General features: G+C 40.6%; 2 protein-coding genes across 2 annotated transcripts in view; one reads left to right on the top strand and one right to left on the bottom strand.

The window, feature by feature from the left end:
- The window catches only part of IL16 (interleukin 16), a 39,690-nt gene extending 18,997 nt beyond the window's left edge, over positions 1–20,693 (top strand). Inside the window, exons 4-22 of the mRNA XM_063169818.1 lie at positions 2,528–2,664; positions 3,344–3,476; positions 4,969–5,062; positions 5,513–5,655; positions 7,387–7,497; positions 7,884–7,998; positions 8,200–8,273; positions 8,367–8,580; positions 9,620–9,737; positions 10,881–11,013; positions 11,754–11,841; positions 12,544–13,022; positions 14,603–14,744; positions 15,969–17,061; positions 17,561–17,744; positions 17,938–18,039; positions 18,716–18,968; positions 19,847–19,972; positions 20,221–20,693. Coding sequence (XP_063025888.1) covers positions 2,528–2,664; positions 3,344–3,476; positions 4,969–5,062; positions 5,513–5,655; positions 7,387–7,497; positions 7,884–7,998; positions 8,200–8,273; positions 8,367–8,580; positions 9,620–9,737; positions 10,881–11,013; positions 11,754–11,841; positions 12,544–13,022; positions 14,603–14,744; positions 15,969–17,061; positions 17,561–17,744; positions 17,938–18,039; positions 18,716–18,968; positions 19,847–19,972; positions 20,221–20,414 — 3,933 coding nt within the window. The 3' untranslated portion in view covers positions 20,415–20,693. The remainder of the gene's footprint in view (positions 1–2,527; positions 2,665–3,343; positions 3,477–4,968; positions 5,063–5,512; positions 5,656–7,386; positions 7,498–7,883; positions 7,999–8,199; positions 8,274–8,366; positions 8,581–9,619; positions 9,738–10,880; positions 11,014–11,753; positions 11,842–12,543; positions 13,023–14,602; positions 14,745–15,968; positions 17,062–17,560; positions 17,745–17,937; positions 18,040–18,715; positions 18,969–19,846; positions 19,973–20,220) is intronic.
- A 1,812-nt stretch (positions 20,694–22,505) lies between these two features.
- STARD5 (StAR related lipid transfer domain containing 5) lies at positions 22,506–27,590 on the bottom strand. The gene is made up of 6 exons (XM_063169817.1): positions 27,485–27,590; positions 27,341–27,390; positions 27,107–27,239; positions 25,605–25,722; positions 24,513–24,606; positions 22,506–23,991 (listed from the first exon to the last, which is right to left on the bottom strand). The coding sequence occupies exons 1-6, from the start codon at positions 27,572–27,574 to the stop codon at positions 23,844–23,846; spliced, it is 633 nt and encodes a 210-aa protein (XP_063025887.1). The 5' UTR covers positions 27,575–27,590; the 3' UTR covers positions 22,506–23,843.
- Between the last annotated feature and the right edge of the window lie 10 nt (positions 27,591–27,600).

Below are 27,600 nucleotides of genomic sequence, written 5' to 3'. Positions count from 1 at the left end.
ACCCAGAATTTCCAGCCTGGCACATGTCCCATTGTACAGAATACAATCTCTTCCCCAAAAGACTTTCACAGTGTTGCAATGAAAAACCTCAGAGCCAAACCCACTGCTCTCTGTGATGTCCTGTGAAACTGGGCAGAGACACAACACTTTTGGACAATTAATTAGGAGGATATTTATAAGCAGGATGAACACAGTAGCTATTTAATGTGAACAAGCTATAGGAAAGGCAGACTCAGCTTTTATCAGAGATGAGCTGGGAACAGTCTGAAAAGGCCAATGAAAATCAATAAAATGAAGTGTGGAGAACAGCTGTGCAAAGTTGTCTGTGTGTGTCTGACAGGTGTCTGTGAGAAGATATGTGTATCTTTCAAGGGAGCATTTCACAAGAGTAGGGATTCCTAAGAAGAGAAGCTGGCAAGTCCAAACTTGAATTCTGAATACAGGTAAAAAGGAAGAAAATTACTTTCTTAAACACTGAGTTTTAAATACCTTTATTCTTTCACAACAGCCCCAGTACACAAGCAGCTGACATCTCAGAAATACTCAGCCAAATGGCAGAATAATTTCCTGCCTTTAATATCTATCTTACACCTCTCATGTTTTACAACAAGCACATCATCTTATTGAAAAACCTGTGAGTTTCAGTGGATGCTCCATGTATGCAGAATCTGACCTCTAATGTCATAATCATGCCTGAAATAAAGGACAGTGCAAACAAACAGAAAAGGAACTCACATTTTTTGCTACTCAAGATCTCAAATTTTAAGGCATCAGAATGTTAATCTTTATTTTGTTACCATGCCGAAGACTTCAAAGAACTGCCATAAGATCATGAAAAAAAAAGAACATAATGTAATCCTGGTTTCAAGTAAGCATTTCCCAAGATATTTATCTTGGGTGAAAAGTAAATATAAAAGCTCCAAAACTAATATTACAGTTCAAGCCAACTGGTTTAAGATAGAACTCTGTCCATGCTTATATCCTTACCAACATATTACTCACCAGAAAAATTCTTCAGGAACAAAAAAGGCTTCGTGAAATTCAGACACTCCTCATCAAAGGCAGACAATCTGGAATGCAAGCAAACCCACAGAGTTAACGAGTCAGTCAATACAAGTGTAGCCCTTATCCATTACCTACTGAACTCAGCCCAGGGCCCAAGTTAAATATTTCATTCATTCACAGCCTTAGATTCACTCTGGCAGGTTTCAGAATGGGAGCCAGGCTTCGGCAGTCAGCCTGAAAGATAATAACCTCTATTGACATTGCTGTAATTTGCATTTTGTGTTTGCTGTCAGTTAGGAATGATGCAATACCTATTGATTTTTGGTGAAGCAGCACAATGATTCTCATCCTCAGGGCTGGATGAGCTCTGCCTAGGGAGGAAATGAAGCCCTACTGATGGTGAAAGTGGCTACACAGCTTTCCTTGTGCTCTCAGAGGACTACAGATTACTGGAAATAGTTTATGCACTTTGACCAGGGGCCTTGGGAGCAACACAGACAGTTGACCACTGTTATGTTTTGTGGCCTGTCCTAACATATGAAATTTGCCTCCCCTTCAGAAATCTATACCTCAGTCACACAAATCTCTTGGGAACAAGCCTGGATCCAGGATACACTGAGAGCCCTCTTCACTTTGTGGAGTATGGAGAGGCTGGCGAGGGCAGAGGAGGTGGGTTCAGCTGGGAGCAGAATAAGGGAGAAATGAATGATTCTCTTCAATCAGGAGAAATACTAAGCAAATGGAAAATAAATTGTGTGCTAACTTTCCAGCTTTCCTTGTCTCTTTAAAATTTTTAGGTGTTCACATTTGTGCCACAGGAGTGTAGTTCCTAGTCAAATGTGTTGTGCTTCATGTGCTCAGTTGCTCCATTCTTTGCTTTCCATATATGTCTCAAAGCACTACTCCTTCTGAATGGCCCTGTGTTAATGATTCATAACTGCATTAAAGATATGCTTACAATTAGTCCTCCAGATGCAATGCAGACTACAGCAATTTCAACTAGTCTGGAGTGGACAAAAAATTTTCCACTGCTGCAGACCTCTCTGGTCCCCTGCCCCCACTTAACAAGTCAGCAGCAGGGGTGGAGCGTCTAGTGTTTTGTATACACTTATTTTACTTATTTTCCATTCAGACCTCTTCTGTTTTCCAGAGCATTTAATTTTCTGGCATGTGTTTATTTTCCTCCCTGTCTATTCTTACAATAGTTAGCATAGGCAAAGTCTACCCAGTTACTATGAGAAGTCTGTTATTTGTTCTCTTCCCCTCATGCAAAGGGACACTATATTGTAATTCTTCCCTCTTGTAGCCAGAAGCCACTGAAGTCCTAAGGAAAATAACTTCTGTAAAACACTGACTCTATAACACCATTGTTTTTTCTCAAATGGACAGTGTTAAAGGCTCCTGTTCTCCTGGGAGGCAACCTGGTTCTAAGCCTTTCTTAAAAAGGTTCAGAATAAGTGTAAGTAACTTTTAACAGTTTAAGAACATTTTTGCTCATGCAAATTCTCATCTTCTGGATCAGGACAGCTGTATCTGCAGGCTGTGCTCAACATCAGGGAACAGCAGCTTGGGAATGAAGCTCTCCAGGAGCCCGAGATGTGCATCTTTCTGGAAAGGGTTAACAGGCAGCCATGTGCCTGCTGAGGGCCCAGCAAACAGGTAAAGTACATGTGGAGTTAGCAAGTTATTACAGAGACATTTGTTTGCACAGAGTTTGCACAACCAGCTTTTTGTGACAAGCTATGCCTTGAGCTCAGTTCCAGAGAAAAGAAATGATGTCTGGGAATCTTTTCTTACATTGCTTCCAGTTGGAGACACAGGTCAAGATTGTAGAAAAATAGAACTGTGACCACTCAGTGATCTATGCTGCTCAATTACACCAAGAAATAAAACCTGGAAGAAGAGAGAGTGTACGTAACATCAGGTATTCAAATGGTGATTCCTTGTTAAAGGGCAGTGTAGGCTGGCATCAGTCCCACAAGGACACTGGAAAGCAATGTGAGTCAAGGTTCCTGACAGGAAGTAAATGTAGTCTTTGATCAATTTTTCAGCGCAAGACAGAGAGAAGGGAGGAATGTCTTGCCTGAATGTCAGCTGTGTGATCACCAGGCAGCCAGTGATCACCAGGACTAGGCAAAAGAGAGCAGCAAAGCAAAATTTGGGAAAAATCCTAGCAGGGGATGGGAGTATCACATGCCCAGGTACCTCATGGCAGCCCAGGTCAAGGCAGAGGCGGAACTGCAGCTGACTCCTCAGACAGTGAGACAGGTAGCACATGGAACAGGGGTATACTATTCTGCGTCAAATAATATACAAATGATTCTTTTTTTCCTTTAAGGGATGGTTGTCTGAGCCCAAGGGATGAACTGTTAGCACTAAATGTACAATCACTGAAAGACCTGCCCAGAAAGGAGGCTGAGTCTCTCATTCCCCCACCAACACGGCTGGTGAACATCATGATGGCTCACAAAGTAAGCATGAGCAACTGTGGGGTGATGGGACATTTACTTTAGAGAGGAGGGAATTTGCTCATCAGACATTTGAAGATGGTTTTGCCTTTCATGACAAAACCCAAAACCTCTTGTGGTCAGACTCTGGTGATTTTCAGCATAGTTTTTTCCCAGATAAACAGAGGCTGTGGGGAGGCCAAGGCTCTGGGAAACTCTAGCAAGGGCTGTTCAAACCCTTCTTTTAGAAACACACAGCTTGCCAATGTTAATTTTCCATTTAGAAGAAAGGCAGAAATGGATTTAAGGGAAGATCCATAAATCCCAGAGAAGGGATTTATAGAGAGCAGGCCCTGTAACAAATAGTTCTGTGAATCTAGCATCCATAGTTAATAGCAAAGAATTTTCAAGCTAGCTAGCTTGGCAAGAAAAACACTGCAAAATCATTTCCAAAATTCATCTTTGAGGATCTTCTCCATGTTTCTAATTCTGAGGAGTTCCCTAAGGGAAAAGCCCGAGTAGGATTTTGCTACTTGGCAATACCCCCACCTGCTGTCCAAGAGGAAAATTAGCATTCCATAGGCCTTGTATCGCCAAACAGAACTCCTGAACGTGCTCTGACACTGCTCCTGTCTCAGCTCCTGCAGAATTACACTGAGCAAAAATTTGGCATTTTGTTTTATTTATATCAGTTTCCATATGGTGTCTGTATTTAATAATTTTCTTCCTTTAACTGGGATTCCCTCAGGATCAAAACAATTGTGTCACAGAAACAGGATCAGAATCAGGACTTGCAGGAACCACCCAGAAATTATTCCTAAAATCAACTGTCATTCAGATGTGATCATGTACTTATTTTCTAACAGCTCTAAAAACCTGCATTTAGAGAGCTGAATGTTTAATCTACAAGTTTTTAAATGCTAGAATTAGGGGCCACATTTTCAAAAGCAACAGGCAATTCCAACTGGAAGTTACTGATTTTTTCAAAAGCTGTTAAACTTAGTCCTTGGAGGTTTCTGAATGCTCAGATTGCACTTTTACTAAAAAACATCCATCTGAATCAGAAGTTAGACACCCATCCACCATTGCATAAAATGGGATTAAGAATTTTTCCTCTTAAATGTAACACCTCCCTAAGGTGCTTAAGTACCTGAAAAGTATCAGCTACCTCCAGAATTTAGATAAACATGGCTATATCTTACTCATCCATCAATCTGTCTGGACCAACTGGGCATGCTCAATTAATTTTCTGTTCATTTTGTCTAAGGATCTGAACTATTTCTATGTTATTATTTCGTTATAATAATTTTTATAGCAAAATTTCAGCCTCATTCCCCTTTATCCTCCTATTTATTTTAAATAATGAATTTCGCTCCATGTTTTTTTTAGATTCAGGCTGAAATCTCTGCAAGCCAAATTAGAAGAAATTTGGTTTTTAAGAATAGATCATTTTGGAAGTTTCTTGCATAGCCATGGCTTTTTTTTGTTGGGTTTTTCTTTGTTTTGTTTGTTTTAGGAAGCACCAACACGTAAGGACAGGCCTTTGGAAATACAGAATGGTTTTCTGCACGGTAAGGCTGCATGCCAGCGGACTCGCAGTAACTCCACCAGTAAGTTGCAGAGCAATAATCTGTTTTCTTGCAATACTCAAGGGGTGCAGATCACCCCATTGTGTGATGGTACTACGGTGCTAAAAGAAATGTTGAATGTTATCCAGATTTATTCTGGGATCCTTAGCTAAGAATTGCTGATGCATAAAATCATCAGCTGCTGTATTCACAACATCCTGCATCCCAGTTTGGTGCATAAGGTTTGCATTTTATGGTTTGGGGCTTTTTTTAATGGTGTATTCTAAACAGGCCAACACATTTTTGGTAGGGAATGCATGCTTTTTACCATATTTAACACTAATTACTGTCGCCAAAGTGACAACTGAAAACATCGGTGCCTTCTCAACGAGATTTACAAAGGGAAAACCATTTCTGGGTAACATTTGCCTAACATGCCTGTGCTGTTTGTCCAAGCCTTGTGCAGTAACTGGGCTCTCTGCCCACCCTCAGGTGCGAGCCCGCTCTGGGCCGGGGCTGTGGAGGGCCCGGCGCCGCGCAGAGCTGGGCCCCTCAGGGAGCGCCCGCCCCACGGCCTCCACGCCGGCCGAAAATCGCTGTCACAGCAGCTGGACTGCCCTGCAGGGAGAGCCCCGGTGAGTGCCACAGAGACACCCGAGGAACACACGGTGCTGTCCCCAACAGGGCTCTCTGCACGACCATGGCGCATCCTGCCAGATCCCTCTGTCCTGCAGGCCCTGCCAGGGCGATGGTCACTCTGCCTCCTCTGCTTTCTGCCCCCAACATCTCCTCTGTTGGCTCCGTGCCATTTCTCCATGTTCTCCTTCCCATTGCCCAGCAGGTTCTTTGGTGTGGCTAAATTCCCAAGGGTGGTTTACACCACCCCACTCTGAGCCCCAGTGCCCCACTGGCCCAGCCATGGCCACAAGTGGGTATGGACTGACCATGGCTCTCACTAAAAGAGACAGATTTAAACACCTGTTAAAGGAGGCTGGAGACTGGCTCAGGTGCTCTCCAGATAGATGCCAACTGATCCATGAGATGTTGGGAAATGTTTCAAGTATTTATGGTCCCCAGACTCAGACGTGGAGAAGGAGATGGAGGCAAAGCTCCTCACACTCATCTCCCACCTCCCTCCCTGCTGCTCGCTGCCTTCTCCTGGCCCATCACCAACCCTGAGGGACCCAAGGGTTTAACAGGAATAAGGAGGTTGCAAACCAGAGCACAAACCCAACCAAACCACGCCTGAGTGCACAGACAGGTCCTCAGGGATTCACTGGCTTTCCTTCTCCTCAAAGCTCCTGCATGGCTGCCCATTTGAAGAGGCTCCTCGGCAGCATCCTGGCTTTGGGTATTGCTACCCACCACAAACAGAAATAAAAAATACACCTTCTCACACAGAAACAAAGGAAATTTGAAAATTTCCAGTTTCAGATTCAGAAGACTCATACCAGAATAAACAGTCACCCTGGTCAGACAGAGGAATGCATTCTGGAGAGTGTGGTTTTGGTGTTGCATACCTGTTCACTTCTTAGTCCCATTCCAAATCTCATGTGGAATAGATAAACCAGTTTTCATGTCAAAATTGAGATTCTCACATATGCAGAAGCAATAATTTTGGCTGATTTTTCACTCTTCAATCCCTGCTAGTTTCACTTTGCTGCATTAAAAAAAGAGAAAAAAAGAGTGTTGAACTCTCTCAGATATGTAATAAGTGCAATTAACCCTGACGCTGCTGAACTTCATGCATAGCTAGTTTTGGGTAATGACTTCTGTCAGTGCTTAAATTATCTTGTATACCCAATTCCGTGTTGAAATAGGAGGTTTTCATTAAATATTTCACTAAATATTTAATTAAAAGTTTATTAAAATGGGCCAAATCTCAGAGGCTGAATTTAGGAAATCCAGCAGAAATTCATATTTTGGGGAAAATGCTGAAAACAGGTTTGGTATGTGCCAAGATAAAGTTTTTAGCCACAAGATGAAGGAAAGATTTTGAATGTCTTGATTCTAGTTCAGTTCTTGAAGGCAAAAACTATAATACTTGTTTATATTCCCTAGTGACCACAAATAGGTTTTGGCTTGGGGACTCAAGCCAGAGCACAAATATATCTTTCTACACCATTTCACCACTTCAAGGACCAACATCCCAATTTTTCTCCAATTTAGTCCCTACAGGACCAATTCAGTGAGCAGAGATTTTCTGAATAACGAATAGATTATGAAAATTGCAAGGATATTTTTTAGTACAATCAGTTACAAGGAAGAAAATTATAAATTAACAAGTTGCTGCAATGTATGTTCAAGAATTACTGCTTATGCATAAAAGAAAACTGTTGGTTTTGTTGGTTTTTTAATGTTCACAGGCAATTTCAAGGCCATCCAGATCCCTAAGTACAGCACAACTTGTGCACACATCCTGCGGCTCACAGGCTTCAGTGATTTCAAACATTGTATTGATGAAAGGACAAGGGAAGGTAAGACTGGCTCTGTTGATTTACTCTGAGTTTTACTTCATGTCACAAATGTGATCTGCAATGTGCAGAGAAGTGACTGCAGGTTGCTACTTTTGGGCCGCCAGTTCATATCCAAGAAAACATTTAAAAAATCATTTAGACTCCTTGCTATGTGCATGCAATGTGGATTAATTGATTGGAACAAACAAAAAAGCAAAACATGAGAGGATTCTGCTGAAATTCCCATTTACACTTACTACAGGCAGCAGAAAAAAACCACTATTTTTTCATGTGTTATACTACCCCACTGACAAGACTGCCCATGTAGGTAATGCAGAAGAGACTGCAAATGAACTATTATGAGAACAGAACATGGGTTCTCACACACTTTTCCTTTCATAAATTAGGGTTTGGGCTTCAGTATCGTTGGTGGTAAAGACAGCATTTATGGACCAATAGGCATCTATGTCAAAACCATCTTTCCTGGTGGAGCTGCTGCTGCTGATGGGAGGCTACAAGAAGGTGGGAAATACCTCTTCTCTCCCTTTTCCCACTTCCCAAAAAATGACTGAAAGACAGATTGAAGCTGAAATGAGCCCTAAGTGACTTTTACACCTGCAACCATTTTTGCATTTGCAAGAGTCTTTTGGAGTGCATGTATTATATCATGTAACTTATTGCACAATACAGTAATAGTAATATAAATTTTCTCTTTTGAAACAGGTGATGAAATCCTGGAACTGAATGGAGAATCCATGCATGGATTAACACATTATGATGCTTTGCAGAAATTTAAGGTTATGTATTCTCCCTCCAGAACAACCTCTGGTTTTAGACACAATGTGCATGTGAGCTCAACCCATTCACTCACTGTCTGTTCTTTCCAGCAGGCCAAAAAGGGTCTTCTGACACTGACAGTCAGGACAAGCTTCAGCACACCTCATTCTGCTTCCAGCTGTCAGTCACCCCTCCTGTGTCAGTCACTGAGCTCCAGTACATGCATAACCAAGGAAAACAGCTCTTTCAGCTCAGAAAATGGAGCATTCTCCTTAAATCCTACAAAGCCCAATGACAGGGTCATAATGGAAGTTACCCTAAACAAAGGTGAGTGCTGACATTAACTGAGCACTGCCAACAAAGCACTGACTGACAAACCACTGTTCATTTGCTCTGTGAATGTCTTTCCTCACAAACCTGATTCTTTTCCTGAAATAAGTTTTTTTAATACACTAAATTATATCTTGTTGCCTGTCAGTGCTAACAAGTATCTATCAACAACAGGATTTTGAGCACCGTCTGTCCTCAAGAGCCAATCATTGAGGAGTTTTTGCTCTCAAGCATTAGAGTCACATTCATATCCTTCACTTGAAAGAGTAAAGCTCTTGCCAAGAAATTCCTCTTATTAAGCAGACTGTGCAACTTTTACCCATAATTATGCAAGCAGTTAATTTCACTCTTGAAAAGGCTTAAAACCAAATAAAATAAGTATCTACATCTTCTTGTAGTTCTTTCACCTCCTCTCCAACTGTCATCATCTTCTTTTTATAAACAACTACTGGCACAATGAAATAAACTTTTAAATATGGGAACATCAGAGCAACAAACAAAGCAAAGCCTCTATGAGGTACCAGTGACTTACCAAACACACAGGGATCTGACATCAGTGACTGTCCAGAGCAAGAGGGTAAACTCACAGAAGTCTTCAGCTGTATTATATAAAACAGAAAGAAGACTGAAATTATATAGCTAACAGTAGCCATATATCCTTAATTTTAGCTTTTCTTCCCTGTTAATTTTAGCTCCTAATTTTTTTCTATTCTGTCTCCTTGTAAAGTCATTTGAATTCTTCTATCTGACAGATATTTTGCAAAATAAAACTGTATTCTATTGTGTCTGTTACACTTTAATCCTGAGGGGGACAAAAGCCCCCATAACAACCCCACAATAAAACAATAGAAAGGTATAGAAAAATGCAGTGGAAGCAGCAACAAATACTGAATGTGCAACACTCATGAACACGAGCCTTTTCTTCTGGTTCATGCAGAAAAAATAATTAAATTTAATTAATTTTTAAGAAGGTTCTTCAATAGTTTTCTTTGACTGTTTCTTATGGAGTTTTTCCAATTATTATTGATTTTTTCAGAGCCAGGTGTTGGCCTTGGAATTGGGTTATGTAGCATCCCTTACTTCCAGTGTATTTCAGGGATCTTTATTCACACCCTCTCGCCAGGCTCAGTGGCACATATGGATGGGAGACTCAGGTAGGATGAGAAAGGCTGGCTGTCTTATGCTACAAATCTCTCATTGATCTGTTTTATGAGTTTGCTTTTGACCTATTTGAGCAGGAAGAAATACTGATTTCTGGGAATTTGGGGTTTAAGGCACATGTGCTATTCTCAGGGTTGGAGCATGTCTTCAGGATATGTGGAATTTCCAGAAATACAGCAACCCAGTGAAATCTCTTCCTCTTGTCTAAGCTGTGCTAACTTTGAAGGTATTAGACAAACTACTGGAGGAGATCTCCAAACGAGAAAGTATTTGGAAATACCTAAACACATCACATAACTTGGCTTGTTTGAGCGCTCGATTTTTTTCCTGATACTAGCTCCTCAAATTCTATCACTTCTTGCCCAATAGAAAAACAGATTTGCTGAAATGAGCTTTAGTGAGAGTGTAGAAATTCACTTTCAGAGATTTTTGATCAACTAGTAGTGTTGAACATATTGAGAATGGAACTGACCACAGCAGTTTCAGTGAAGTATTTTTGATTTAAGTTTAGGTGTTCTGTAATCCTCCTCTCTAATGCTTTAGATGAAAGAACTGTAGTCCTAAATGATTTGAATATTTGTATGATGGAAATCAGTGCCTCCAGTCAGGCTCCTAATGTGTGCGAGAACTAGAGCAGAGCAAGGCAATCTCAGTTTCCATATGAGCCAAATTTTGATTTCATCAATAAAGATCCAGTTTAGCAGATTTTGAGAGTTTGTCATTGGAATTTTTCTTTTAACTGGTTATTCACCTATGTAGCAGGAAGATAACATCGTTTCTGACCTTAAATAGCACTGACATAAAATAAAGACATGAGAAGTGAAGTGTTAACTGGAAAGGAAGGTGTAGGTGGAAGCCACAGCTGAGCTGCAGACGGCAGAAAGAACACCAAGTGTGCAGAGCTGAACATGCAGAAAGCTCAGAGGTTGCATGCAACATGGCAGATCAAAACCCCTTGACATCTAACTCATTCCCATTCCATTTTCTGTAACAGGACAGAAAGACAGATTTAATCTGTAAGAAAATTAATTAGGTAGACCTTATGAATTTGCTTTTAATATATTTTCACATGAGTAAGATGAGGTCAGGAGAAAAATCTTTGTTCACATTATCTTTTTTTTTTAATATCTCTCTAGGTGTGGAGATGAAATTCTTGAAATTAATGAAACTTCAGTACAAAATACAACCCTTAATGAAGTTTATGCTGTGCTGAGCCATTGTGATCCTGGTGCAGTACAAATCATTGTTAGCAGACACCCTGAACCACAGGTAGCACAGTCTGTACTCTTTCTGAATTTCAATATAGCACGTATTGAGAACTAAGAGGGAGGAAATGCTGATCTAACACAGGTGGAAAAATGTTGACTACAAAGATGCTTATCTCTTTATGATCATCACTCCACACAAAAAAAAATCTGAGATATGCACTCTCTTAAGGAAAATGATTTAAGATTTGAAGATCACTGGTGACAGTCTTACATGAGGTTCTATGCAGTGAATAAGGAAACTAAAGAAATAACATTTAAGGAATAACCCAAAACATAATTCTTATGTAAGAAAGAATTTACAATAATAAGTAAATAATTTGAAAGAGGGAACATGCCTCCCCAAAATGAAATAAATGTTTATACACTACCTTTCAGTAATTAAAATTTAGATCTTGCCCTGCCAATATTTATAATTAAATTAATATTGAAGTAAAGTATTTTATTCCTGCAAGATTTTTCAACAAAATCCTTCCTAGCACCAAATACTGTAGAAATTATTATTAAGTTTAAATTGTTACATTAACTATGCTGTATTGAGTTACCTTATACTGGTAAATCCAGGACTCCACTTCTAGTGAAATCTGCAAAAGAACATTTACCTTTGAAAGGTCCCATTTTACCTAAACTGCCACTAAAAAGAGCATATCTATAGATATGCTTCATATATACTGGGATATATGCAAATATAATGGTGTGCAATTAACTCACCTCATGAGAGTAAAATGGCATTATATTTCCTAGGTGTCTGAACAACAGCTAAAAGAAGCTGTTGCACAAGCTGTGGAAAGCAACAGATTTGGAAAGGAGAGACATCAATGGAGTACTGAAGGTAAGGGAATAAATGCATTCACTGAGATATGGTAATTTTGACTTAAAAGATGTCAAGGATGAGTACACACTGTATTAGAATCCTTGAAAACAGTCAAGTGACCTAAAGCAGAAAGAAAGAGGAGGAAACCTTACAGGACAGTCCTCCTAACACGTCTCCATGATACATTACCAGAGTGATGAGAACAGACCAAGTCTGTCTGATTACCCACAAAAATTTCTTGTGCAAACTTACTCTCACAGTTGCTTATCCTCTCTAATTCACAAGCCCTGCTTAGAGCTCTTCAAACCACTGTCTGTAGGTGACAGAACTATGACAACAAAGAACTATGAAGGTGATGCCCTAGGGGTAAACCTTGTAAATTCCTTTTTTTGTGAGGAAATGCAGTCATGGCTTGAGCTATTTGCCCAGCTCAGGTATAACGTCTCCCAGTAATGATACTGCTTTGAGTGTCTTCTAAAGAACCAACAGGAAACAGTCATCATCAGTAAAATGATAGTGCTGACATACCTATGTATAAGGAGAATATTATTTGGTTGTTCAGGAACTTGGCTGTTGACTCTTGACCGTACAAGCCTTCATTGCATAAATCACTCCTTTGCATCCACCAAGGATGATATTTAGGGGCAGATTTCATCAGCTGAATCAGAAGCAAGCACTCTGCCTGTACTGAGCAGACATTTGTCCATGTTCCTGGTGCAGGTGCCAAGAGGCTGGAGCTGAGCTGGCACGGGAGGCAGCCCTGTGAGAAGCACACGGACAGGAGCACGGGCTGCTGCAGCCGCAGGGCTCAGCGGCTCATGACCCGCTCCAGCAGCGACAGCAGCTGCACCCCCCGGGCCGCCTGTGCCCCTGCTGCTGCTGTGCACCAGCTCACAGACCTGACAGCAAGAGTACACAGTGTAGATGTACCAATCACCCAGCAGCCTGGACTGCTCTACTCATTCTCTGCCAGTAATTCAGGGAGAAATTCCCCTCCCACCTGTAGTGAAGGCGGTCGAGCCTTGCAAAACACTAAGAAGTCATCAGAGATCCTCGTTAGAAAACCTAAATCATCAAAGCCCAAACCTCCACCAAGGAAATACTTCAAGCAAGACTGCACGTGTGATGACCAGGGTAATGGAGACAGAAAAGAAAAGCTTGTATCAGAAGTGGCTGCATCACCTTCTGAGAGTGTTCAGGTAAAGTAAAATTTACAACATTTTTCTTGTGTCTGCGTATTTGTGAGGCAGGGGAAGGAGGAAGGCAAAGTGACTTTGCATGGGAGCAAGAAGAAGAGTAGGAAAGAAAGAGAAAGCAAAGTGGCTTTGCATGACAGCAAGAAGAAGAGTAGGAAAGAAAGAGAAAATATATATATATGTGAGAACTGGGGGAAGAAGATGAGGCTCTTCTGTTTTGAAAATAAGGCGAGTATCTTAGTGAAGCCAGTATATCACAAAATGTTATGTTCAAAATAAGGTCAGAAGGCAGAGAATTGTCTGCAGAAAATCTTCCATACTAAGGTATCTGAGTTAAAATCCCAGTGAGAGCAGCTGCAAGAACGAATCTGAGTCCCTGCCTCTCCTCACAAGCATGTGCCATTGGTGTTAATCAAGCATGCTCTGCTGCCAGGGTTATGCCCTAGGCTGGGCCTGGAGGGGTTTACACAGCCTCTGATGCCAGCTTGGTGTGGCTCACCACAACTACCTGTGTCACAGAGTCATATCATTTATGGAAGTAGTCAGAAAACAATAATTTCATTGTTTCAGTAGTGGATTTTTATTGGAAGAAAGCACTAACATTATGTGCAGCAGGGAATCTTGGGCTCAGATACATTTCTTGAAACCAGGAGGTATTAAATAAAACCATTTAACATACATCTTTGTTGATGAGCTACAGTATTTAAAAACAGTGTACATTTGTATATTACTAAATTTCAGTTCCCTCTCTTATCTAGGGCAACAGAGTGTGTTTCACTTTTGCATGAGCGTGAAGGATTGTGAGATCTGCATGTTGAAACAAAATTGTGGTTTGTTTAAAACTGAAACTTCTTTTCTTCAGGTTTAGTAATATGGGAGTAGAAATGAACTGCTCTCAATGCAATGCAAAGGAAAAATACAAAAAAACAATCACAGAAAAAACCAAAACAAAACAACAAATAACCAAACACAAAAACCATAAACTACCCCCCCTAACCAGTTCCCAAGCTGCAAAGATCAATACAAAATTATACAGAGCAAACTGAAGCCCACATATAATGTTAATATCTAAGAAAACTTCAGTTAAGCTTCTTAGGTAAGGTCATTTTTAGCATCCCCTAAGTAGAAATCACTGCTAGAAAACCAACTTTCAGAAGTAAAATTAAGGGCAATAAGTACTTGTTGAACTTACCACTCCCTGCAACTTCTTACTCTTTGTACTTAGTCATTCTAGGTGAGAAAAACCTAAATCTTAAAATCAATAAAATCCATGAAAAATCAAGATCTGTTCAGGAAGACAACTTCCTCTGTTAAGATTGTCTTTATATCTGTATATACCCAAGAGAGAAAGTTTCTGGTCAGAATGTATTTCAGATCATTAAAAAAAGGTTTTATTAGTGCTTTAAATTTTTTTTTAACCCTTATCCCCCACAAATTTTGTATTACTCAGTCTGAGGCCTGCATACCACAATTTTAAATAGGGTTTCTAGTTTTGTTGCAGATGCATATATTTTTTTCAGATTCATATATAGTGTGGTTTGCATAATTGCATTCTGACACACTTCTCTTTCCTGTTTGTTCAGCAGGAAGTTGGAGAAGCAATGCTAGAGGGACATCAAACCCATGTGACCCACAGTGTCTTCACCACTTCTCCTACTGCAAGTGATAAGGAGCACACAGCTGCTGCTACAGGGGGCAGAGATCAAGAAAGAAAAGAAAAATTAGGTATGTTTAATTCAATTAACTTGTTTTCCCCAGCTAAATATATAGTATTTAGTTTGGATTCCAAAATGGGTATTGAGCTGACTTCACTTTCTCTTTAAATATAGTCTTCAAACCTTATCTCTAAATTTTGGGATGAACAGATGAAATTTCAAATTATTGATTAATCTCTGTAAAGAAATGGAAAGTAGATAAAAATCAGCATAAGAGATGATTTATTGTAATTATTAATCTTTGAAAAAAGATAATCTAGATCAAAAGCAGCATAAGAGATGATTTATTGTAAAAAATGTTAATGGACAGGTACAGTATTTCTGTATTGCTTCAGATGAAACTGCTTAGTTATTCTGAACATTTCACATTAAAGCTCAGTCTTAGCATTTCTAAAGGATATTTTTATGCACAATTTCAAGACCCTAGTGTTGCAATGGTACAAACCACGGATAAGTTACTTTCCTGCTGTGCTAGTTAGAATTAAGGAAACTTAATGTTAAGGGAACAGACAATCTCAAGAGGTCTCTTACAACATACAGGCTTATGTAATTCTGTAAGTTATGGCTCAGATAATTAAAAAAGGTAAAAATGTTACCTTAAAAAAAGTTCACATTGGAGCAGAAAACAGTACCTGTGCAGATGCACAAACAGAACTTTGCTGCCATTCAGCTCCACCATGTCTAACATTAAAATGCTTAATTGCTTTCTGAAGTAAAAAATATTCCAATATTAGAATCAAGTTTTTACTTATCAGAAAAATCAACTGGAAATGCCTGAGGAAATTTGAGGAAGCATAAATATAGAAGATCTTCCTATGATAGCCTTTTTAGAATAGGATATACTTATAAATGTAGGAAATAAATGTTTTTTTTAAAGAATCTACTGTAACACCAGCTTTTTCTCTAGGCTGCAAAAAACCATTGCAATTTTAACTTTCTATTTTAGCTGTTACATTCTGTATCAAGATTTCAGCACCCCAGAATTTCAGTATTTGTAAACTCTAAAAAAAAAAATCTCATATTTAAGTGTGCAAGAGCCTTGTTTTTCAGTTAACTTCAGTGTCTGGATTCAGAACTTATGGATCAAGAACTATGAATTTTTAAATGTTTAAATTTTTTAGGAACTTCAAAAAAATTATCAGAGATTTGAATGAAATTCAAGGTTAATGAATTAATAATGATGCAGCGAGAAGTAGATGGATGGTTGTTTATAATCCATGTCTTTTTATTACAGGGAATCCACTTTCATCAATACAAAGGCCTGTACTTAAAAGACAAGCACGGGTAGATTATAGTCTTGATACAACAGAAGACCCCTGGGTTAAAATTTCTGACTGCATAAAAAGCTTATTTAATCCTACCATGAGTGAAAACAACGTCCACTTAGATCTGCAACCTGGCATAGACAAAAAAAAGGAGAACCAAAATCGAAGCAGCTCAGAGACAGTTCTGAAGAAATCAGAATCAGAGGGTTCCAAAGTGCTAAAATCAGATGAAAATGACAGTGTGAAGAAGGGTCCTCCTGTTGCACCAAAGCCCACCTGGTTCCGCCAAAGTCTGAAAGGATTGAGGAAAGCAAATTCAGATCTAAAACCACAGGCAGATCAAAGTCCTCCCAATCATGACAGTGTTTCCAGCAAAAAACAGCAATCCAGCTTCTCACGTGCGTCTCCTGGAGGATCATCAATAAAACAAAGAATAAGCTCATTTGAATCCTTGAGTGCTCCACAGTCACCTGAAAAAACCCCCCGAAGGCTGAGCCTAAAACCATCGGTGCAGAAAGAACCTTCTCGCCCTGCAGCAGAGGCAGCTCCAGCCTGTTCAAACCAACCCTTCCACTCACAGTGTGAAAACAGCCACCAGCAGCCGCCTGTGGCTACAAAGAGCCTGGATAGATCTTCCTCTCGCAGGGAGAGCATTGACAGACCAGAGAAAAGCAGCTCAGAGAAAAGCAGCTCAGAGAAAAGCAGCAATGGCAGCACTGAAAGTTCATCAAGTCTCCTCACTGCAGGGGCTGTAAACTCCCATCTTGTATCAGTAGCGAAGGCGCACAGCCTGAGGTCACGGAGCTTCCCTCTCACTGCTGCCCAGGCTTGTGAGATAATGAAGCCATTTGATGAGAAGTGTAGCAAAATCTATTCCATCAGCAGCCAAGTGTCATCTGCTTTAATGAAATCATTGCTTTGCCTTCCTCAGTCCCCAGCCTCTTCTGGAAACAGTGCATGGGAAACTCTGGACACAGTGTCTCAGTCCTCCATGGAGGAGGATGGGCCTTCCACCTCAGCGGCGAGTGAGAACCATCAGCTGGACACTGGCTTTTCCCTAAAGTAAGATGCCATATTTAAAACAGATTTACAGGTCAGCCCTGATGAGCAGCTGCACTGATTCACTGACAGAGTAAAGTTCTAAGGTAGCAGCACACAGAAGTAAAGCACAGACTAAGTTAAGAACTTTTTAGAGCACGAAGGTTAAATGACTCATGACTGTTAATCTTGTTTTTGATTTGTATTATATCCATACATGGACATTTCAAACATCCTCCTATTTAAGGAGCATTATTTCTAGTATCTCCACAGTAAGGCAGATTAAGTGCATTTGCCTGAGGCCATGAAATTTTTCTCATTCTTTTATGCAATGGATTGTACTTCCTTTAAGTGAACACGATTAATTTCCATTTGCCTGTATTTATAATAGTTGTAGGAGTTACCACCTGAATTACATGCTAATAAGATGAAAAGATGACTGCTCCAAAATTGCCTTTTGCTTTAGTGGGTATGTTCTCTCATAGCTCAATGTTTCTTTTTTGCTCTTGTCACAATGGGATAGCCTCTCAGAGCTGAGAGAATACACAGTGAGCCTGGCAGACAAAGGGAAGGAGGAAGACAAACAGGAACAGGGCTCACCTCAAGCATCCGCTGTGTTGGGGCAGTCAGTCATCTCTCTGCTTTCCCCTGAGGAGCTGGCAAAGCTTATAGAGGAAGTTAAAGCCCTAGATGAAGAAACCTTAAAGGTAAACCTGCATTTATTTTTTCTTTTTTCATGCATGATTTTCAGAAAGCTGTAGAATGAATGTGTCTGGTTAACTTTGCAACTTAATATTTTGCTTATGCCACTAAGTCTCATTAAAAAATGCACAACAGACTTTCTAATCATTGTGACATATCTTCTGGGAAGTTCTTGACTTTATTTCTTTCTCTACCTAGGAACTTGATGATATTCATGTTACAGTTTTGCATAAAGAAGAAGATACTGGGCTTGGATTCAGCCTGGCAGGGGGCATTGATCTAGAAAACAAAGTGGTTACAGTAAGTAGCATCTTAAAAATTACTCTCAAAACAATGCTCTATCTAAAAATACATACCTTACTGGTTTTCTACTACAGGTTTTGGCTTTTAGATAATCAAAGCAGGCAGCTGTATTGATAGGGTTGGAAGGACCATAGTGAGTGAAAACAGGTTCCTTCTGCACAGAGCTGCCTCTCCAGGTGTCTGGTAGCAGTGTCCTGTTGCCTTGGGCACCTCCTCTCCAGCAGCTCTGAAAGCTGAGGCAGAACACACAGCCCCCAGCAGGAAATAACCAACACCTTACTCACATGCTTATAGAAGACCATGCAGGATGGTCTGGAAAAATGAGGTGGGTAAAACACATCAGGGGTCTGGAAGTTAGAGATAAGTCTCACACCTCCTTCCTCTCACGAGCAGCAAGAGGGTCAGGAAGTAGAATATGCAAGGTACATAGCATGGGTAACACAGTTTTAGCCATCTGGTACCAGGGCCACACTGCTCCCCTGGCTGCTTGAGGAGGGATGTGCACAGGAAAGCTTCTCAGTGCAAATTTATTTGTCCTCCATCCTGAAATGTGATAGAAGCAACTTATTCCTGGCAAAGAATGAAAAATGCACATGGTGTAGTGTTAACTAAGGGATTTAGTGACGTCCTCTTTTCCCTTGTGTGTGTGTGTGGTGACTGGGCTCTTCAATAGGTTCACAAAGTATTTCCCAATGGCCTGGCCTGTCAGGAAGGAACCATTCAGAAAGGAGATGAAGTGCTCTCCATTAATGGGAAGTGTCTGAAAGGTGCAACTCACAGTGACGCCTCAGCAATCATGCGGCAGGCCCGGCAAGCCAGACAAGCTGTTGTTGTCACCAGAAAACCCAAAGATGGAGAAACAAATCTCAATGTTTCAATCAGCTCTAGTACATCATCCGTAGCAAGTGATGCCTCACAAGAGTCTGGTAAGTTTAGAGGCATTATCTTGCAGCCCCCACTTGATAAGTGTTTACTCATCACCTGAAATCCAGGTGTTCATAAAAACAGCAGTGGCTGTATAAATCTGTGAAACATGATTAAAGACAGCACAACTAATAAAGCATTCTGAAATATACATTGAAATATTTGAAATAACTTTACTGAAAAGGGAAAGAATTAATGGATTTCTAAAATAAAAGAACTCCTAAAACAACCCAAGCATGATTCTCTATGTGGATTTCTGGAGATGTACAAAGATGGCTATTGTAGAACACCATCTAATTGAAGGTATAATGACAACTCAGAGAACAGCGATTCTTTATTCTAATATTGTTACAAGACTTGTTCTCCATGAAAGAGAATTTCAGTTTGAACAAACAATATGCTATTGTTTGACATGGCAGGTGGCTACATCTGAAACACAGCAAGGTCAGAGTTTTGCAGAATATTTCACTTTCAGAATAGTTTTGTTTTGATTTGGTTTTGGTTTTTCTTTTCTACAGCATGAACTGGAGATCTGTAGCTTTATTTCCATACTGCAAATTAGCAGCCTGGTAGTCAATAACAACTTCCTAACTAATATTAAGTCAAATATTACCCTTAGATTTGGTTCATTTAACAGATTTTTATAATTCTAGTAAATATCTCAAATCTCCATTCTCCCATTAATTCAAACATAACTTTCTTTCCCCAGCTTCCCATAGGGCCTTAAAATGACATAATGAGAAACTAAAAGCTTTAGTTTTCTCTTTCATTTGGCAGTTTATAGGACCTTTGCAAACAATCCAAAAGTTAATTTCTTGTAACATGTTTGAGCTTTTTAGACTGTGTGCTGTCCATGTGGTAACTTTCCATTTGTTTCCAGCCACTGGGGATACAATCTGCACTGTAACTCTAGAAAAAACATCTGCTGGTTTAGGATTCAGTCTGGAAGGAGGGAAAGGCTCTATTCAGGGAGATAAACCCATCATCATCAACAGGATATTTAAAGGTAAACACACTTACCATGTTCCCAACTCAGGCAGCCTTGTGGGGTTCATAACTGACTGCTGATTTATAACTGTGGAAATGTTATTTTCTCAAATGCAGCATTATATTGTTCACTACCAATAATTTGCTGCCTGCTGGGACCAGGTGGTTTTTAGCAAACATGCTGGTGATCCACTCACTAGTAAGTGAAAGATCCATTAAAGTTTCCTCCACAGAAAGAATTAAAGGGAATTCATTTTCTGTCCCCAGGGACTGCACTGGAGCAGAGCAGCCCTGTTCAGCCCGGTGATGAGCTCCTGCAAGTGCACACAACTGCCATGCAAGGACTCACTCGTTTTGAGGCGTGGAATGCAATCAAGGCATTACCTGATGGGCCCATCACAGCCATCATCAAGAGGAAGAATCACAGCTCTGTTACCAGCAAGTCATCCAAAACTTTGTAAGAGGAGGGATTAGACTACTGCCAATATTCAAACAAAGGATTTTATTACTTGCAGGCACTTGGCTGCCTCAGCAAGATACTCAGAAAGCACCCACGAGGAGTACACTGGAGCTTACTGCCAGTTACAGAGAAAGCTGTCTGGGATTAGCTAAAACGTGCAGGAAACGGGCATGATTCTTATTTCAACCTTCAGAAACAGATGTTACAAAGTGTATAATTATAAAATAATGACTTTGTTAATAATACAGTGGTTGTAATAAAATCCTTCATAGCTATAGTACTCTCCTGTTTTAAGCTATTAACTCAATGAGTATCCGAAGCAGATCCTGTGCTGAATTTTCAGTGCTACTCTCCAAGTCCTGTTCCCTACCTTACCTTCCCAGCAACAAGAAATGTGTCTGAGCCTACGACTAAACACTTAGAGAATGGGTAGGGCAGAGAAAGGGGTTGCAATTCTGTGTGTCAAAACATCCCCTAGAAAATTCCAGCTTTCCTATAAAAAACATAGAACATTCAGGACAGCCAAAACCTGTAAGTGACTTTCCACTAGCAGCTGACAGAGCCATCTCAACTGCAGCAGGCAAACACAGGGTGGAAAGGAGTTCTCATGGTATTCCAAGGGGGAGGCAGGAAGCTGAGGGTAATGTAGTCAAAGTTTTCATAACCTTCCTCTAGCCAGAGGTCTCAAGAGGACTACAGCAGGAGAATAACAAGGCCATTCAGAACAAAATCTTACCTTGTAACAACACTTTTTTCTTTTAAATGTCTGTGTTAATTTTGCAAGGGAAAGTAGCAGCAGGACTAATTGTGAATCCAAGTATTTCTGAACTGTTTACTCTGGAAAGGCTAAATAACTTGGAGACAAATCCATGCTTCAAACACTGCTTCCTACATGCACTGTATGGAATTCTGCCAGCAGCACAGGTACCTATGGCAAGATGGTCTCATGCACACACTTGGTCTTCTCCATTAAAGGGACAGAGAGATGCAAGGGCAGGATGGAAGTGGTGACTCCCCAGCTGAGAGCCAGATGGCTGATCTGGTTATTGTCCTTGGCTGCTCACCTTCCTGGAGATGGGAATTTTCTGTTACCTAATTTCACCAGGAAGAAGTTAAGGAGCTCAGGAGCTGTCTTCCATACACTTAAAACAATGCCTCAAAAACAGCAGTTAAGAGAAAGGGAAGGAGAATAGGCAGGAGGTTATTAATTAAATCCAGGCATTGAACTTGCTGTGGCCTTTTCTCACAAGACAACTGAACATTAATCCTTGAAAGAACATTCTTGAGAAGCCATCTGTCCCCACACTTACTCAGCTGAGCTCTCTTTCCCAAAAAATAACCTCTATCTCAAAACAAAACATTTATTAGTTGGGTAGCAACCAAAATGAGAGAAAAATGTGAGAGAAAATTTTCTTATATATTTTTGAATTGGTACCTAAATAAAAGTCTTTGCCAAAACATTTCCAACTCCAATTTGGTAGGGCAGAACGCTGAATATGAAGAGCTCTTGATTCCTGGGTAGAAGGTGATGGGCACTCAGAAAAAGGGTTCTTAAGTTATTCCATGAAGTGTCTCACCACCTTTATTGCTCAAAGCAATAAAAAAGAAATTATAAATAGCTAATAAAAAGCCAAATTATTGCAAAAATAATATGCATTACTTGCAGAATAATGAGTGGCGACCACAGCTGCGCTTCTTGAACTTTCTGCTAATTAAATTCATGCTAATCCTGGCAAGACTTGCCAAGATATTATAATTCTTGCCTAAAAACTTCAGTACACTTACAAAAATATATATAAGCCTCCGCAGTATCAAGACCCACATCTCTTCTCAATGAATTTGTCATTCTTCCTAAGTATAGAAAGCAGCAATCGGAAAAAAAGACCAACCAAGGGCAGAGAACCTTGAGGGTAAGTGTTCTCACCAAAACACCTCTTCCCTAGGTAGTGGACATTATCAGGGAAGGCTTTTTCCCTCTCTTTGCCTTAAATTCAGAGACATGCTGGAGGTCTAAGCAGCTGTTTGGCTTCCCTGATGGCAGAACAGTGTATGAGGAACCATTTCAAAGGATGATACAGAAAAAACAGTAAGATGTAGCACAAAAAATATTTATTTCACCACACTCACACAGGTTTTTACATCTTTGTATACAAAGGAGACTGGACTAAAAACTATCTCCTTGATAAACTAGTTCATAGGGTGAGGTTTAGAGTGGGAAACTTATTGTGCAAGTCCATGTCCTATACCAAAGATAAAAAAATACAGGGGCAGAAAGCAGAGCATATAAACCTTGTTAAATAATCGAGTCACCACAGTAAAATCACAACCTGCATTTAACTTCCTCACTCAGCAATTATTTTTATTTTTGTAATTATATGTAATCCACAGTAATGTCTGACTTTCTTGCAGCAACCAGCACCATAGATATCTCCTAAAATGGACACACCTTGGCACAAAACTCAGGTGCTGATTTCCCAATGTAATGTTGGGAGGCAAACCAGTCATAGAAAAAAGCAACATCCTTATGGCCTGTCAAGGTAAAGCTAATAAAAAGATTATTTACCCGTTAAACCTCTCCCCACAGGAAACCAAAAAACATTCAAATACAGTTCAAAGTGGTCATTTCATAGGCCTTTTAAAAAATGGCAATTAAAGTGCTTAATCCTCTAATTTTATTGCCTCTATTTAGTTCAGTTTGTGTCATGACACTGTGAAACCACTGGTTTTGGTACCAGAGAGGGGAAAGGGAGAGAGTCCATCTGCCAGCCCACACACCTGTGCATTGATTAGCACTGCTGGACCTTGACCCAAAAAAAAAAAAAAAGCACTTAAGGCATATTTACCATCACTATTGCTGTCTGCTGGAACAAACAAGTGAAATCCTCTACATAATCTCATTTGTTCTGGCTTTCACAATGTGCAGGCTGGACCCACTGAGGCATCGCAGCAGCTCTAGGAGTGCTGGCAGCAGGAGGGATACATCTTCTTTTGGGGGAGAAACATTTTTCCACAGGAATCTACAGGGAGGTTTCAGAGACCAAACAGAGCTGACCTGCACCTGGATGTGGTGCTAAGTGGATTTTAGCAATGCTTCACCTCACAGACACTGCCAAAGAGTGGGCAAGAACAGATCCAGTATGTGCCTGTCTTCCTGCAGAGTCACCACTGCTGCCTCCAGGATTCTTCCAGCCTCAGATGTGGTATTTTTCTAATCATTAAAGTGAAGATTTTTGTATTACATAAGAATGCATTGTTCTGCAATGAGTCAGAAAATGCTGGTTTAAAAATATATTGTACTCAGTTCATTGTTTCATGTCATCTTTTTTTCTATCTCAGCAGACAGAAAAGCCCTGAGACCAAATTTGTATTTATACCCACGAGCTGACAGGTTGTTTCCTACCCTCAGCTGTTGATGAAAGAACTCATCTTGTCATGCTTTTAATGCCTTAACAGCTTTGGTCAGGTTGCTGTAAAATCCAGATATGCTAGATGGAAAAAAGGAATCCACCACTGTCTGGGGAAGATATCCACCAAGATCCGTCTGGAAGAAAGTGAGGAGCTCAGTCCTGTTTGGCTCCCTGCAAAGACAATGAAAGTAATTTTATAGACAGTGGTTTAAAAGCATCAAGAACTTTTCAGTGACTCTTACTTGTATTAGAATAGATACTTCCAAAAGCTTTTCTTTTTTCAAACAAACCAGACAAATTTCAGTGAATGTAGCTACAAAAGTGAAGTTTATCCAGGCCCTAATTAGCTACATGACTGTTTATAAAATATGGCAAATCAACCAGATCCTCATTTACCAAAAAATAAGACCATTCTTGTCTGAATTTGTGAATTTCAAGAGGTCAGGGAGAACTGCACCACGATAACAGTTTCTGTAACTGTAAAGACTTCCCTCTAGGAAATGAATATAAACTAATTCATTGCACAAAAATGAGAACAAGAAGAACACTCAGTCATAATGACTACTGGGAAGGCAGAAACATACCACTGCCAAGAGGTTGCAGGTCACATGTGGCCACATACACATAAACAAACCACACAATGGATAAGGAGGGCTTTAGAGTTTATACCATTCAAGCAGGATGTTTCTTACCCTGGAACAGGTATGCAGAAACAGCCACAAGGATAATTAAAACCTCTCACAAAATTTGGTTGAGGAGGACACAGCGGGTGTTCCACATTGGTGGCTGAAAGAAAAAGCATTGAAGGAAAGTGTCATTCTTCCAGCAGACAGGAAAGAGCCCTTGGCAGGCAAAGCTCCAGATGGGAAGCAAAGTCACTATTCAAAACGTATTTAAAAAGAACTGCAGTACAACCTCTTCAGTGTGGGGCTGACAAGTGGTCAGAAAAGACCATTAAAAGGAACCACTTTGGCCTTAGAATAGAGAAATCAAAGAAGTGCTGAATTTAGAAGCAATTGTTGCTGAGCTCTGAAGGAGGAAGCATTGGCATTTGACACAGTTTCATCAAGGCCATGTTGTGCGAGGGCATTGCTTTTCTTGAGAGGTCATTTGGGCTGCTTCCAACAAATCCACATCACACAGATACATCACTTGGCTGCTGAAAAGCTGCACTCTAGGAAGTATATAAATTCCTGACAAGGCTTTTCTGAACAGGATAGGAAAATGGGACACCTGAACAGTGGGGCAATAAAAGCCCAGATCAGTAACAATTAACAGAATGAAAGTGAAAAACCAAAGAAACCTACAGTGGCAGCCCCTTAAAAATCAGCACTGCTTGTTTTCATCAAATCAGTTGTTTTCACATACAGGAGTGGTACATTTATTCAATAGCTTCATTGAACCCTGTGCAGGAAATGTTAAAACAGGATTTCGCCTAAATGGGACTCCTTTCAGACTATTAAAACAACAAAAAACACATTCAAAATACCCCAGAATTTAACACTAAATTAAATACTTATTCAAGCTCAAAAGCATGGCAAGGGAACAAACCATAGGCCAGTCTTATCAATATCTGAGTCTTAAGATGATTTATATACTCTGGAAACAACAATGTAGAGAGATTACTATTTTCTCTTCTGATTAAGATCAGGTCAACAACTACTGACCAGCTTGTTACTTAATTTTCATTTGATGTTTATTTCTGTAGCTTTTATAGTTGTCTCCAGTAGCTGTTGGTTATCTCCAAATGAAACATGAAGCTGTTCAGAACACAAGTGCCTCACCAGCAGACAGCATCGTCCCATCTTCGTATTGCTTCATCACTACTACATCCACAAATTCCCTTGGTGAAATAATCCTCATGCAAGCTGAAGGGGTTGTGGTTCTGCATATAGACACAGTCTGGAAATCACAGAACAGAATTATTATGTCAGTTATGTTTCCAAAAGTACGGCAGAAAAATACGGCACTCTTTTAATTATACTTTCTAAACTCCATTGAGGTATTCTACATCCTTTGTTGATGTAGAAACACCACAGGCAAAAGGCACCACTATGATCAATCAAGGACAGGAGAAAAACAGAGTGACGAGGCATTGCTTCCATGTTCAGAAGGGACAGATACCACAAGAGATGCTGAAATGCAAATTTGGCACACCTGTGCCCCAGGATAGTTAAAACCCTTGTCCTCCCCAGGACACTGGCAAAGATAATTTCTTTGTGTGGTATACGCAGGATACAACTTGATAACCCAGTTTGTTACATTGCACAAATATTAATGCTGCCATCTGCCTCCCTGACTGGCTCCCAAAACAGAAGTTTCTACCACGTTGGTAGGTCCTGGCAAGTCTGTGAATTTCAAGTGGCAGGCTGCAGCATTCCTGAAGTTGTCTATAATGAGTACTAAATGCCTACAGGATTTCCCCAAGAAAAATAAACTTCCTGGAACTTCCAAAAACATTTCTGAGACTAGTTGTGTTTGCACCTGGCTCCCTCTGAGCACATATGACCATTTCAGATTCGGGAGCTAAAACCAATGCTCTTTTAATTTTCCCATATCCTTTAAAAAAAGGAATTAGACTGTACAAGCGTGCCAGCAGAAGCTGCTGCTCATACACAGCCCTGCTCATCTGTCTGCTCAAATTGCAGCATCTCCATTTTCATGACAGATGCAAAGCACTGGGTGCTGAGGCCAGCTGAAGGCAGGGTGTGATGTGCAGGGCAGAGCGTCACTGCTGCCATGGTGAAAGATGGGGCCTGAATTGATGGCTGGTGACGTGAATGCCTCACTGCTTAGCTAAGTCTGTGTATTCTCTAAACCTATTCTTACATCACACTGGGCTTGCTAAAAACAATCATTCTTAACTTGATTAGCAGCATTAACAACAATGTAGTGCAGGAATCTTTAACGTTATATATTTAACGTTATACATGCATATATATATGTATGTATGCATATATACGTATGTATATGTTATACATTTGCATATTTTTAGCCAACAATATATTTTTCCTTCCAGAAAAATAAACTATTGTCTATACATATATATATATATATATGTTAATAAAACTTATAAAGTGTATGCAAAAGGACAAAGCAAAAAAGAAACAAAACCAAAGGAAAAAAAAGGAAAAAAGGTTTCTTACTTAAACCAGAATCGTTCAGCTGATGCAGCCAGAAACACACTACAACTTAAGACTTGCTACCTCCCTGCACATAACATCGGCTGTCTCATAAGGCCCAAACGCTGCACTAATCTCCCCAGAACAGTTTTTAAGGAACTTACATCACTGATGGCTTCGATGACCTCGAAGTCCTTCACGTTTTGGTCCCACTTGGTCCTGAGCCCGCCGGCCACCGGCTTTATACACTCCCAGACGTTCTGCGGGCTGGCGGGCAGGACGCCCTCTCCCTTGTACCTGCGGGGGACAAAACGAAACCGAACCGCGCTGCTCTACCCCGCCTGGCCCCGGCAGCACCGCGGGCAGGATTCCGCTCCCCAGGAACAAGCATTACTCACAGATTGCCAGCGAACTCCGCCGAGGGTCTCCAGGACACCGCCACCTCACCCTGCGGGACGGGAAGCGTTCAGTCCCCAGGCCGGCTCCCGCACGTCCCCGCCGCATCCCACCCACCCACCGGGCTTCGGCAGCCTCTGACCCACCGTGCTGCGGCAGCCCCGCCAGCCGTCGGGGTCCCGCCGGTAGAGCCGCAGCTGTTCGGCCGCCTCCTCAGCGCGCCCCGCGCAGTCCATGGCGGGCGGGCGTGGCCGCTGCGGCG

Source organism: Melospiza melodia, chromosome 15, assembly GCF_035770615.1.
Source record: "Melospiza melodia melodia isolate bMelMel2 chromosome 15, bMelMel2.pri, whole genome shotgun sequence".
NCBI classification, from domain to species: Eukaryota; Metazoa; Chordata; class Aves; order Passeriformes; family Passerellidae; genus Melospiza; species Melospiza melodia.
Note: the sequence above shows the minus strand (reverse complement) of the source record. Positions and strands in the feature narration are given on the sequence as shown.